Source organism: Hyla sarda, chromosome 2 (genome assembly GCF_029499605.1).
Source record: "Hyla sarda isolate aHylSar1 chromosome 2, aHylSar1.hap1, whole genome shotgun sequence".
NCBI classification, from domain to species: Eukaryota; Metazoa; Chordata; class Amphibia; order Anura; family Hylidae; genus Hyla; species Hyla sarda.
In genome coordinates this window covers 437,459,546-437,472,986 of record NC_079190.1, presented here as the reverse complement: position 1 = coordinate 437,472,986, position 13,441 = coordinate 437,459,546, and the positions used below count along the sequence as shown (strand labels likewise).

General features: G+C 42.7%; 1 protein-coding gene across 8 annotated transcripts in view; it reads left to right on the top strand.

Annotated features, from left to right (window-relative positions):
• The window catches only part of ITGAE (integrin subunit alpha E), a 179,621-nt gene that overhangs the window by 87,842 nt on the left and 78,338 nt on the right, over positions 1-13,441 (top strand). For all 8 annotated transcript variants that reach the window (XR_008889048.1, XR_008889049.1, XM_056559190.1 and 5 more), the window contains 6 exons: positions 1,000-1,140; positions 1,266-1,481; positions 5,495-5,625; positions 6,790-6,914; positions 8,733-8,878; positions 9,879-10,004. Coding sequence is in view for 6 of the 8 variants with exons in the window: in XM_056559190.1 (XP_056415165.1) it covers positions 1,000-1,140; positions 1,266-1,481; positions 5,495-5,625; positions 6,790-6,914; positions 8,733-8,878; positions 9,879-10,004 (885 nt within the window). In the remaining 2 variants the exon portion in view is untranslated. The remainder of the gene's footprint in view (positions 1-999; positions 1,141-1,265; positions 1,482-5,494; positions 5,626-6,789; positions 6,915-8,732; positions 8,879-9,878; positions 10,005-13,441) is intronic.

Here is a 13,441-nt window from a genome sequence, read left to right as displayed (position 1 = left end):
CTGTGTAACATGCAAATGTACAAATTATACTAAGAAACAGAAATAGTGCGTGATGTTTCATATCCACTCTATGATGCACATCCTAACCAAATAGGCTACCCATGATATATACTTCATATGGGAATTTGTTTGTATTTTCACATGTAGTTTCACATACGAAAAATTTTTGAGCTTAGAAAGTGAAGACGTACTCTTGAATTTCTTCTACAGCCTTTAAAAGCCTTTCACATTTAGATTTAGTTCCCCAATGCGATGTGGAAATCGTTTCAATGAGCGTGATTTTTTTTTCTATGTGATGTACAACATGGATTCTTATTGAAAATAATGGAGCGTTTGTAGGAAAATGTTGCTCATTTCCAAAAATTGGCCCTATAAAAGAGGCAGCGATAAGGAGGTGAACAAGAAAACTCTGTTTCATCAAGTGACAATTTTTAAAATCATCTTTATTGCTCTGTGTAACAGGACATGTGATCCTGACAATGATAAAATTAAAGGGCCACACAAATCACCCAGCTATGTTGGGTACAATGGAGTAAGCTCCGGAAAGGTTTATTAAATGAGCGCCAATGAACAAGATAGTGCTTGTTATCTTGTAGCAGTCAGCGCATCTAAAAGGGCCTTAAAGTGGTACTCCTTATCCCCTATGCAAAGAATAAGGAAAAAAGATGTTAGATTACAGGGGTCCGCGTTCATGATGTCACGCCACACCCCTCCATTCATGTCTACAGTACAGAGCAGTCACACCTACGTCCATAGACATAAATGGAGGGGGTGTAGCGGCCAGTATCGCCAGTCATTGGGCACCGAGCGGAGTTCTGCTGCAAAGATTGCGGGGATCCCAAGCGACAGGACCCCTGCAATCTAGCATGGTATACCCTATCCTTTGGATAGGGGATTATATGTTTACAGCGGAGTAACCCTTCAATACAACACCAAAAAAGTAAGATAAATAAGGTATTGAATTCTTTAAAAATATCTTTCAATTCTGTAAACACACAGCTTGGATCCTACTTTGGGCATCAGCTTTGCACTGTAGATATCAATAAAGATGGATATACAGACATCCTTCTGGTCGGGGCACCATTTTACCATATCAAGGGTGAGGAGGGACGAGTCTACCTTTATAAGCTCATCGATGAGGTAAAAATCCAGTTTTGTTAGTTAGTACAATGTATTTCATGCTGATAAATTGTACATAGAAAACCTCTTGGGGTTTACTGATGACTTTTATTTTATGTTTTATTTTTTATTTTATGTCTGTACAGAGGGAGTTCACACTTGTTTTAAAACTGGAACAACCATACTATTCATTTGCAAGGTTTGGTTACTCCATAGCTCAGATTGGAGATGTCAATAATGATGGTTTTCAAGATGTTGCCATAGGAGCACCTCTTGAGGGACGTTTTGAAGATCCTAATTCATTTGGAAGTGTTTACATCTATAACAGTATGGCAGATGGCATCTACAAAACACCCTCTCAGGTATGGATAAACACAAAACAACTGGTACATGTAATCCTCTAAATCACAGCACAACACATTTAAAAAAAGGATTGGGAAGTAGTTTGACAAGTACTATCTATTTGACACTATGGGGGAGATTTATCAAACCTGTCCAGAGGAAAAGTTGCTGAGTTGCCCATAGCAACCAATTAGATCGCTTCTTCCATTTTTAAAGAGATCTGTGAAAAATGAAAGAAGCAATCTGATTGGTTGCCATGGGCAACTGCACCACTCTTCCTCTACACAGGTTTTGATAAATCTCCCCCTATATAGGGCTGTCCCAATACCGATACTAGTATCGGTATCGGGGCCAATATCAGACATTTGCATGGGGACTGGTTTAAGGTCCCCGATACCATATCTGATACCTGCTGCAGTGCCATCCTCCCGTCAAAAAGAATGCCCCGCTCTGCTGCCCCATTCTCCCGTCTGCTTCATGGCGTCTCATGGAGAAGCATGTGCAGGGGCAGACTGACAACACTCGGGGCCACGGGACCAAAAAGAGTAAGGGCTCCCTGCAATGCTCTGCTGCTGGTCACACTTCTGCCCCTATTCTTCCCAAACTCCTTCACCAGCCCTACACACAAAATAAACTAAATTTTATATATAGGAAACACTTTATGGTAGGTAAAAGAAGTTTCCATGACCAATAATACCAGTATATAAGGAGTAAATATATACCACCACACAATAACTGGATAATACCGCCATACTGTACTAAAAAAAAAAACACTATACACAGACCAGTATACTATACAGGATCTGTATACCATATAAGTGATTATATACAGGACTATATAGCGGTAGATATCAGCTGTACACAGGATGTGTATACCATATAAGTGATTACAGTTACATCTAGGAACTCACAATTATGTATTTTCTGGTCAGCAGCATCCTATTTCCTTTTCTTCTCCATCCGGATCAGACCGCCATATCGATCTCTTAACATCTTCAGGACAAACATGTTAAACATTTTTTCAGTGCCGTCCCCTCCTCTACACAATCTTTCCATCTATAAGCCCCTAACTATTATAAAGCCTTCCTTGTTGTCCTGCACAGTAAAAGGGCAGTTAGGTAGGTAGCCAGGTAAATAGCTAACTAGGTAGGTAGATCAAGAAGCCAGATATGTAGGTAGGTGACAAGCCAGATAGGAAGGTTTCTAGCTAGGTAGTTAGGCAGCCATGTATGAAGGCCAGGTATGTACATAATTAGATAGCCAGGTATGTAGGTAGGTAGCAAGATATGTAGGTAGGTATTTAGACAGCCAGGTATGTAGGTAGTTAGATAGCCAGGTATGTAAGTAATTAGTTAGGCATCGAGGTACAAAGTTAGGTAGCCAGGAAGTTAGGTAGCCAGCACCCCCTCCACCTAATGGCAGATACAGAGTCTAGTCTCAGGAGGGGCATTATGAAAACCCCCTATGTAGTTAGAAGGTAGCCCTCCTATTAGTTTAGGAGTATGTCCCCATATTAGCTAGGCAGGAACATAGTAGATAGTCCCTCACATTATGTGTAGGCAGCAGAGTTCCCTCACATTAGATGTTGTCAGCAGAGTTCCCCCACAGTAGGGTGTAGGCAGCAGAGTTCCCCCATAGTGGCTATAGGCAGCAGTGTTCCCTCACATTAGGTGTTGTCAGCAGAGTTCCCCCACAGTAGGGTGTAGGCAGCAGAGTTCCCCACAGTGGGTGTAGGCAGCAGAGTTCCCCCACAGTAGGCGTAGGCTGCAGAGTTCCCCCACAGTAGGTGTAGGCAGCAGGGTCCCCCCCCCCACAGTAGGTGTAGGCAGGAGCGTTACAGACTCCCCCTCTCAGTAGGTGTAGACAGCAGAGTTAGAGTCCCTTCCAGTAGGTGTAGGCAGCAGAGTTAGAGTCCCCCCCCAGTATGTGCAGACAGCAGAGTTAGAGTCCCCCCCCCAAGTAGGTGTAGGCAGCAGAGTTAGAGTTTCCCCCCAGTAGCAAGTAAGTGTAGGCAGCAGAGTTAGAGTTCCCCCAGTAGGTGTAGGCAGCAGAGTTAGCATCCCCCAGTAGGTGTAGACTGCAGAGTTATAGTCCCCCCCAAGTAGGTGTAGGCAGCAGAGTTAGAGTCCCCCCCCCAGTAGCCAATAGGTGTAGGCAGCAGATTTAGAACCCCCCAGTAGGTGTAGGCAGCAGAGTTAGCACCCCCCCCCAGTAGGTGTTGACAGCAGAGTTAGAGTCCCCCAGTAGGTGTAAACAGCAGTTATAGTCACCCTCAGTAGGTGTAGAAAGCAGAGTTAGCGTCCCCCCACAGTAGGTGTAGGCAGCAGAGTTAGCATTCCTCGCAGTAGGTGTAGGCAGGAGACTTAGCGTCCCCCCCCCCCCCAGTAGGTGTAGGCAGCAGAGTTAGCATCCCCCCCAGTAGGTGTAGACAGCAGAGTTAGAGTCCCCCCCCCCCCAGTAAGTGTAGGCAGCAGAGTTAGAGTCCCCTCCCCCGGCAGGTATAGACAGCAGAATTAGATTCCCCCCCCCCAAGTAGGTGTAGGCATCAGAGTTAGAGTTCCCCCAGTAGCCAGTAGGTGTAGACAGCAGAGTTAGCATCCACCCATAGTAGGTGTAAGTAGCAGAGTTAGCGTCCCCCCGCAGTAGGTGTAGGCAGCAGAGTTAGAGTCCCCCCCCCAGTCTGCCCACAACACGTCACTCTGCTTCCTCCGCTGTGCCCTGTGTAACACTATGAGGAAGCCGAGTGACGTGTATGACACATGCTCCTTCATAGGACCCCATGATGCGGATGGGAGAACAAGGCAGCGGAGTGGCAACACCCAACAGAGGACAGCCGCGAGTGGGCAACTCCCAGGGGCACTACCGAAGGTGTGGTGGTGGGGGCTGCTGCCTACAAGGGGGGGCTGTCTACAAGGGGGGGCTGCTGTCTACAAGATTAAGAATCCCCCCAGTAGGTATAGACAGCTTGATTTCAGTGTACAGAGCCCTGCTTGTTCTCAGTGTACAGAGCCCTGCTTGTCCTCAGTGTACAGAGCCTTGCTTGTCCTCAGTGTACAGAGTCCTGCTTGTCCTCAGTGTACAGAGCCCTGTTTGTCCTCAGTGTAAAGAGCCCTGCTTGTCCTTGGTGTACAGAGCCCTGCTTGTCCTCAGTGTACAGAGCCCTGCTTGTCCTCGGTGTACAGAGCCCTGCTTGTCCTCAGTGTACAGAGCCCTGCTTGTCCTTGGTGTACAGAGCCCTGCTTGTCCAATGGTGTACAGAGCCCTGCTTGTCCTCAGTGTACAGAGCTCTGCTTGTCCTCGGTGTACAGAGCCCTGCTTGTCCTCAGTGTACAGAGCCCTGCTTGTCCTTGGTGTACAGAGCCCTGCTTGTCCTTGGTGTACAGAGCCCTGCTTGTCCTCGGTGCACAGAGCCCTGCTTGTCCACACTGCATAGAGTCCTGCTTGTCCCACCCACACTTCCTGTATTTGGACTCCTCACAGAGACACATAGACTATAGCTGTAGGGAAAAAAATATAAACATTTTTTAACCAATGTATATTACAAACATACGTATAATAGTATTATCTACATTGTATAAATACTTTTAGTTAATGACAGGATCACTTTAAGCCCCACCCATATGTTCCAGCCTTATATAAGCCCACCCTCATAAAAACCACACCTCACAGTAATTTACCAGCTGAAAACAGAACATATCTGCAGGACATTTATCCTTGTGTTCTCTGTAGGACTTCTATAACAATATTTTATAAACATACATAAATGAAATGCAGACTTACAAAGGGATGGGGGGTAATATCCTGTTTTCTTGTTAAATTTAGTTCAGTGTTTCTTTAAAGGGAGTGTAGGACATTACAAAAAACCTGACTGTCTTCTACCAAAACCATGCCATAACCTGTCCGAAGGTTGAGTGCAGTTTTGCAACTGAAGCAAAGTGATAATACGAGACAACCATAGACAGGTCTGGTGCTTTTCTAATCCCGTAAAACATCTTTATGTGAATATTAAATGTATGTTATGATTCTATTACAGAGAATTAGAGCAACAGATATCAAACAGAAGCTGCAGTTCTTTGGCCAGGCAGTAGACGGTGGATTGGATATTACTGGAGATGGCTATATCGATATAGCAATCGGGGCCTTAGGAAATGTTGTGGTTCTTCAGTAAGTTAAGGAAACTTTGAAAAAAATTGTAAAGTTATTGTATTCCTCATGTCCATTTTCTATAGAAATATTTGTACATAAGCTTCGACATGTTGGATGGTACGTGATTAAACATCTAGCCCCAGCCAGTGATACCTTAAAAAGGTTTAAAAAAGTTATACTGCTACTACTCGCCAATATTTAATAAGGGCAAAATTAAGACGGGCCCAATCTAAGCTCAATCTCCCACCACTGTGAATGCCTTAGAAACACTGGGGGGTATTTATGAATAATGGCTGTGGTATGTGTTTTTTTTTTTTTTTTTTTTTTTTTTTTTTTTACTCCTTTTTATCATAGGTGGTTTTTTAAGTCATGGCATCAAATTTACAAAAAGTCGCAAGTCGGGCTATAAATTTAAAAAATCACTTTTAATCTGCGAATTAACCCACCTTTCAGGTGATAGTTCCAGGAAGCTCTTTCAGAGGTGATTCCTTGTGTGTTACTGCAGATCAGTTTAGTAGCTTTATTTTGAATGTTCTTTATTTTACATTTCAAATATTTACATTACTAATATCCAGACTTTAAAACACGTACATCCTAACCATATGGAAAAAAAAAATTCTAATTAAAAAAAAGAGTTTTATTTTTTCGTTATATTTTTTATAGGAAATAATATATATATATATATATATATATATATATATATATTTTTTTTTTTTTTTTCAAATAACGAGGGGATTTGCTTATATTAATGAGCAATTTCAAAAACATTTTGTAATGTGTGTTTTCTATGGCACTTTTTTTATGGAGGGGATTTGCACCTTTTTAAAGGGTTTGCGCCAAATTTTGTGCCTTTTTAAAAAGTTGCATTTTCATAAATTTCTGACCACTGCAAAAACCTGACTGAAAACACACATACAACAGTAAACCAAAGGAATGTGCATAACGAAAAGGAACATAGAAAAGGCGCAAAAACTCACTGGGCCAAAATTGTGCGCCAAATTTAGACAGGAAAAAAAGGGTAAAGGCTTCATAAATACCCCCTACTGACTTTTGCATGAAATGTGCAAAAACCACCACCCCTTTTGAAGCTCAGTTCCCTGGATTTCCCTGGCAAAATTTTAAGTGTCAGCAAATATGATGCTGTATGTTAAGTTTCTGTCTGAAATATTTATTTCTCTACAGGTCTTGTCCAGTGGTTAAAATAAGGGCAACTATGCAATTTGTGCCTAATAAAATCCCTGTGACTCCTCACTATAGCACTGTAAATGCTAGTCTGTGCTTTAACGTGATACCTTACAACCAAACAGGTAAGCATACATATAGTATCAGAAATAGCCAGGGCCTAATGTCCTTCTAGAGGCATTTGTCAATCGGTGGCACTTGGAGATTTGCATATACTATATTGAGCATGTACGTGTGTTAAAGGGGTACTCCCACCCTAGACATCTTATCCCCTATCCAAAGGATAGGGGATAAGATGTTTGATCTCGGGGGTCCCGCTGCTGGGGAACCCCGCAGTATTGCATGCGGCACCCACCTGTTTTTATTCGGAAGCGCTGGAGGGTCTGAGTTGCGACTACAGGAACGGAAGTCTGTGGTGTCAGGACTCTGCTCCCGTGTGACGTCACGCCCATCCCCTCAATGCCCGGCCCCTCTCATAGACTTGCATTGAGGGGACGGGCGTGATGTCACACGGGGGTGGAGTCCTGATGTCACGGACTTCCGTAGTCGAGACTCAGACCCTCCAGCGCTTCCGGCCAAAAAACAGGTGGGTGCCGCATGCAATACTGCAGGGATCCCCAGCGGCGGGACCCCTGAGATCAGACATCTTATACCCTTTCCTTTGGATAGGGGATTAGATGTCTTGGGTGGGAGTACCCCTTTAATTCTAAAATTGTGCTCTGGGAGTAAAAGGAGGACACCAAAAGGGAGAACAAAGGGAAAGTTTAAAAGTTTCTTTTAAATGAAGTGTAACTTGCAGCTACGTAACTATCATGTTAGGAAATTTTACCACCAGATGTTCTAATATAACTTATTACGTGTTGTGTTATTTTGAGTGTTGGGGCTCCTTTAAATGGGTACTCTGGTGGAAAAAAAATGCTGTTTTTTTTGAGTCAACTGGTGCCAAAAAGTTTTTAAAGATTTGTAAATTACTTAAAAAAATTACTATTTAAAATCTTAATCCTTTCAGTACTTATCATCTGCTGTATACTACACAGGAAGTTGTATGGTTCTTTTCTGTCTGACCACAGTGCTCTCTGCTGACACCTCTGTCCACATCAGGAACTGTCCAGTGCAGGAGAGGTTTGCTATGGGGATTTGTTCCTGCTCTGGACAGTTCCTTACATGGACAGAGGTGTCAGCAGAGAGCACTGTGGTCGGGCAGAAAAGAACTACACAACTTCCTCTGGAGCATACAGCAGCTCATAAGTCCTGAAAAGATTAAGATTTTAAATAGTAATTTTTAAGTAATTTACAAATCTGTTTAACTTTTTGGCACCAGTTGATTTACGGTAAATAAAAAAAATAAAAAAAACTTTTCCACTGGAGTAAAAGGAGGACCTGTGGCCAGCCCCCAAAAATTTAGATTTTACTGATATGAAATAGCTTAGGGTGTCCGGATCACAGTTCTTTTTTACAGTTTATTAATACACCCTCCCGTTCCAAAGATATGAGCGTCATAATTTGTCAATTTAAGAAATCAGTCAGATGGGCATGAATTAAATAAAATAAAGAAATAGGAGTAGCTGTCAGGTAATGGGTGGGATTATACAATAAGGAATGTGAATGTTGTACATTAAGGGATATGTCTTACTAATACGCACCCCCTGACACTGTAATGTCACCCATCCCCTGATCACGCCCACTTAAAATTAAGTCCATGCCCATCTGACTGATTCCCTGAAAAAGCATGTGATCATGGTGCCATAAGCTATTTAATGATAATGCTATTTCATTTTTTGGGGTTAGCCACAGGTCCTCTTTTGTATTGTATAGTCTCAATTTACTGCAAAGTTTGTAACACATTTACTTTACTATGTTACTTTACTTGTGCACTATATGACGCATATATGTAGAGAGAACAAAGTTGACGATAATCCACTCGCCTATGGCTTTTGTTTCAGAGCTTAACAAATCCTATCTTGACTACAAAATGGATCTAGATGTCCTAACTGAGCAGAGACGAATAACCATCAACAACGAAATCTCTAGCAGAAGAAAACTCTTCTTTACTCATGAAAACTGTACTTCATTTTTGCTGACAGTACTGGTAACTATTGACAGTCCTAATATGTATATTCAGTAGATATAGGTAGACGTGCTACAACAGTGTAAGGCTCTATCCACACTGTCGTTACGATATGATGAAGCCCATAAGGGGAACTGGGGAAAATAGTAGGAGAAAAAATACTGCTTGTGCCGTCTTTTTCTCCCGCTATTCCGTCAAAAAACAACGGCACCCAACGGACCCCATAATAGTAAATGGGAGCCATCAGAACCTGTTGTTTGCCATTTTGCCCCGTCATGAGAACGGCCATTAAAGGCACAGAAAAAAAAAAACTTTAACGGCCATTCTTTACAGAGCGCAAAAGCAGTTTGAAAGGGGCGATAGACTACTCAGCATGTTGTGTGCGTACGTGTATTATTGTAGAAGAAAATAAAACAGTAGTTGTAGTCCTGCTGTGGTCAGTGTGTCAGAATGGCATAGTGATAAATATATCAACCAGAGCATTAGATCAGTGTTTCCTAACCAGGGTGCCTCCAGCTGTTGCAGCTGTTGCGGACAACTCCGGACATGCTGGGAGTTGTACTTTTGCAACAGCTGGAGGAACCCTGGTTGGGAAGCATTGTCCTACAACAGTGTTTCTCAACTAGTTATACTAAAAAAAAAATTGAGTTCTACAAAAAAATTTAGTTTACAGCATTTACATGGTCCCAGGTTTCCTTTAAGAAAAGGTCTCAAATACATAACAATGCTTTTTACCTACTAGCCTCCTATGTATTTCTCTACCTTCTTAATCAGTGGTCTGTAAACTCTGGCTCTCCAGATGTTGCAACACTACAACTCCCAGCATGCCCAGACAGCCATTGGCTGTCCGGGCCTGCTGGGAGTTGTAGTTTTGCAACAGCTGGAGGGCCTCAGTTTGGAGACTACTGTTCTAAATGACCACAACGGAAGGATTACTTGTGGCAATGTATTATGTAGATTGAATAATATGGCGTGTTGCCTTACATAATGTATATTGATTGTTCTCTTCATTACTTCACAGCCTTGTACTTATGATTGCTTCAAAGATATTGTAATAAGGATATCTTATACTTTGGTTTCTGACTTACGGAGAGATCTCCCACCACCGGGGCTGGATTTTCATGACCAAAATTATACTGATATTCAGGTAAAAACACTAAAAAAAAAAGCAACTATTTGCTTAAGAGAAGCTTAACAATCAGGACCGGTTTTAGACTAAGTGTGGCCCTGGGCAAAAATTCAAAATGGGGCCCCCAGATTGAGTGACCAAAGATCACTATGTTGGGTTCTATGAATTGTGCTGCATCTCAGCTAATGTGAGTAAATGAGATTACGCTGCAAACCACAAATGGCTGTGACTACAACATGACAAACGTAATAATTCAATCCAGGATGAAAATGTGGCTGCGGTAATTTGGGGGTCGCAACGTGACCGTATGTAGTGCAAACCAGCTCAGCTCCCCCCTCTGCAAGAACGCAGTGCACAGCTGTGGAGCAACAGCAACTTGTAATGACACATGTAGTGGAATCCAGCGCAATTCAGTTCTTGCTCTTTAGGGGTTTATTTGATGCTTAAAATGCATCATAAAATGTATGGTTACAGGAAACCACAGGGTCACAGGAAATCACACATTTTATTATTCCGTTTTAAGCGTTTAATAAACCACCTAAAGAGTAAGAATTGATTTGCGCTGGATTTCTCTTCGTGTGACGACATTTACTTACATTAGCTGAGATTCAGCACAATTCAGGGAGAACAACATGGCGATCTTTGTGCGACCATTCTTGCCATGTAGCCCTAGTCTCATATTGTTACCTTTTATTCTTTATACAGTAATTGTCACTGCACACACTAAAACAGTGATCTTCTCAGTTCTGCCTATCAGTAGTAGCACTTACATATACTATAAGGTCATGTTCACACCTCAGAATTTCCGTGTGGAATTCCGCATTGGAATTCTGCATGGAGATTCCGCTGCAGCAGAGTCCTGTTGAATTCAATGGGATTCTGCTGCGCTGTGCACCTGGCAGAATTTCCGTGACAAATGTTTCTGGCACAGAAATTCCAAATTCCATATCCACAGAAAGAAAGAACCTGTTCATTCATTCTGCGGACTCTGCATAGCCATCACTGGCAGTCTTAAGAGTGTACGCACGGAGATTTTCTGGGCGGACATTCCGTAGTGTGAACAACATTACAGTGATCTTCTCGGTGCTGCCTGTCTGTTCATTTTATTCTTCACACAGTAATAGTTCTCCTCTTAATGCCCCGCACAGTAATAATGCCCCCATTGTGCATCTTACCATGTAATAATGCCCATGTTTGTGCTCCTCAATGTACAACAGATCACGGCGCAAAAAAATTACCCTCATACAACCCCATATACAGAAAAATAAGAAAGTTATAGGGGTCAGAAGATGCCAATTTTAACACGTTAATGACCATGGACTTGTATACACTTTCAGGATGGATGCATGTTCCCGCACCTGGAGGAGTATGCACGTCCATGGTTCTCGTGGGTACTCGTCTATCCACGAGATCGCGGCAGGGACTCAGCTGTAACACACAGCCGGGACCCTGCCGCACTGCCAGGACCAAAGTAAACTTCTGTCTCGGCCGTTTAACCCTTACAGTCGCAGTCGGAAGTGACCGCGGGCTGTAAGTGTTTTGACAGATGGAGGGAGCTCCCTCTGTCTTCCCTGCCGCACCCTACAGTGCGAGCGCGGGGTGCTGTGTGTGATCCCCGGCGGGTGGGAGCCTGCCACACTGCCGGAAGCGTAGGAAAATTTCGGTCCCAGCTGTTTAACCGTGACAGCCGCGGTTGGAAGTGACCGCGAGCTGTAAGGAGTTTGACAGAGTGAGGGGGCTCCCTCTGTCTCTCTCCTGTAGCACCCACAACGATCGCGGAATGCTGCTAGTTACCTGGGCAGCCAGGGGTCTTACAGGACCCCCAGGTCTGCCCCGGTCAGGACAGCATATAACTGCAATGTTTTGGCATATTAAGTATACCAAAGCATAAAAAAGTGTAAAAAAATATATAATATAAATACAAGTGTAAAATAAAACGTGTAAAAAAATTAAAATTTTTTTTTTTAAAAAGTGCAAAAAAAAATTAAAATACATCTATTAAATAAATATAAAGAAAAAAAAATGCATAATGTGTACGATCACACGGTGCACTTCCGCAGCATATTACATCCCCCCCCCCCAACAGAATAAACCATTTTTTTCAAGTTTTTTTTTTTTTTTTATCTCCATTGATGGTGCTTATTCCCACAGCAAGACAGATATATCCATCAGGAACTTTAACTGTCACAGACAGCCGTGCGTCACTGCTAACCGATCAAGGAGCGATCAGAGCAGTCTCTGGTCCAGCCAATTCACTTGTATGGGTGCGGTATTGTTCTGACAGCTCTGATCCTTTACAGGCATGGGGTGGGGTCTATAATTAATATAATGAGGCCCTGAAGGCCAAAGGGGGCTCCTCTCCTTCTTGGTCCTACCAGGCGGTCAGGCAACCAGACGTGGCCTAAGTAGGGGTACTGCCCAGCCCGGGATGAACAGCGTGATAAAATATGGGCACATTTCCTCCACTTCAAAAACGACTTAACAAAATGATGTCCCACAAATAAAGAATTTGTGGAAAAAAAGCTAATTGCTATTTTTTTCCACTGACTTTGAAATAATTCTAGCCACACAATCAGGGCTCAACATACTCACTTTTTGCCCTAGGTGAATACTTTAGGGGGTGTAGTTTCAAAATGGGGTCACTTCTGGGGGTGCGGTATTGTCCTGACAGCTAGAATGCTTTGCAAGATAAAGTGCAGCCTATAATTTGTATAATGATATCCTGAAAGCCAAATGGTGCTCCTCTCCTTTTGGGTCCCACAATGTGGCCATGCAACCAAATATGGTCTAAGCGGGGGTATTACCGAACATGGGACAAACAGCGTAATAAAATATGCGGCGCATTTTCTACTTTTCAGATGCAATGTACAAAAAATATGTTCCACAAATGATGCATTCGTGAAAAATAAAGCAAATTAAAATGTTTCCACTGACTTTGTAACCATTCCAGCCATACAAAAAGGACTCAAAGTTCTCACTTTTCTAGGTGAATACTTTAGGGGTGTAGTTTCCAAAATGGGGTCACTTGTGGGGGTTCTGTATGGTTCTGGCAGGTAAAACCCTTTGCAGACATGAAGTGCGGCCTATAATCCATTCGGCCTAAAATGATGCCCTGAAAGCCAAATGGCACTCCTCTCCTTCTGGCTCCTACGTCTCAGCCAAGGAACCAAATATGGCCTAAGCAGGGGGATTTACAAACACGGGCCGAGCAGCTCAATAAAATATAGGGTGCATTTCTTTCAATATCAGAAGCGATGTACAAAAAATATGTCCCACATATGATGCATTTGTGAAAATAAAGCTAATTTCGAATTTTTAACAATGACTTTGTAATAAAAAAACTATGGTGTTAAAATACTCACTGTACCCCCTAGCGAATACCTTGAGGGGTCTAGTTTTTAAAATGGGGTCATTTGAGGGGGGGTTCCTATGTTCTACCACCTTCAAATTTCTGC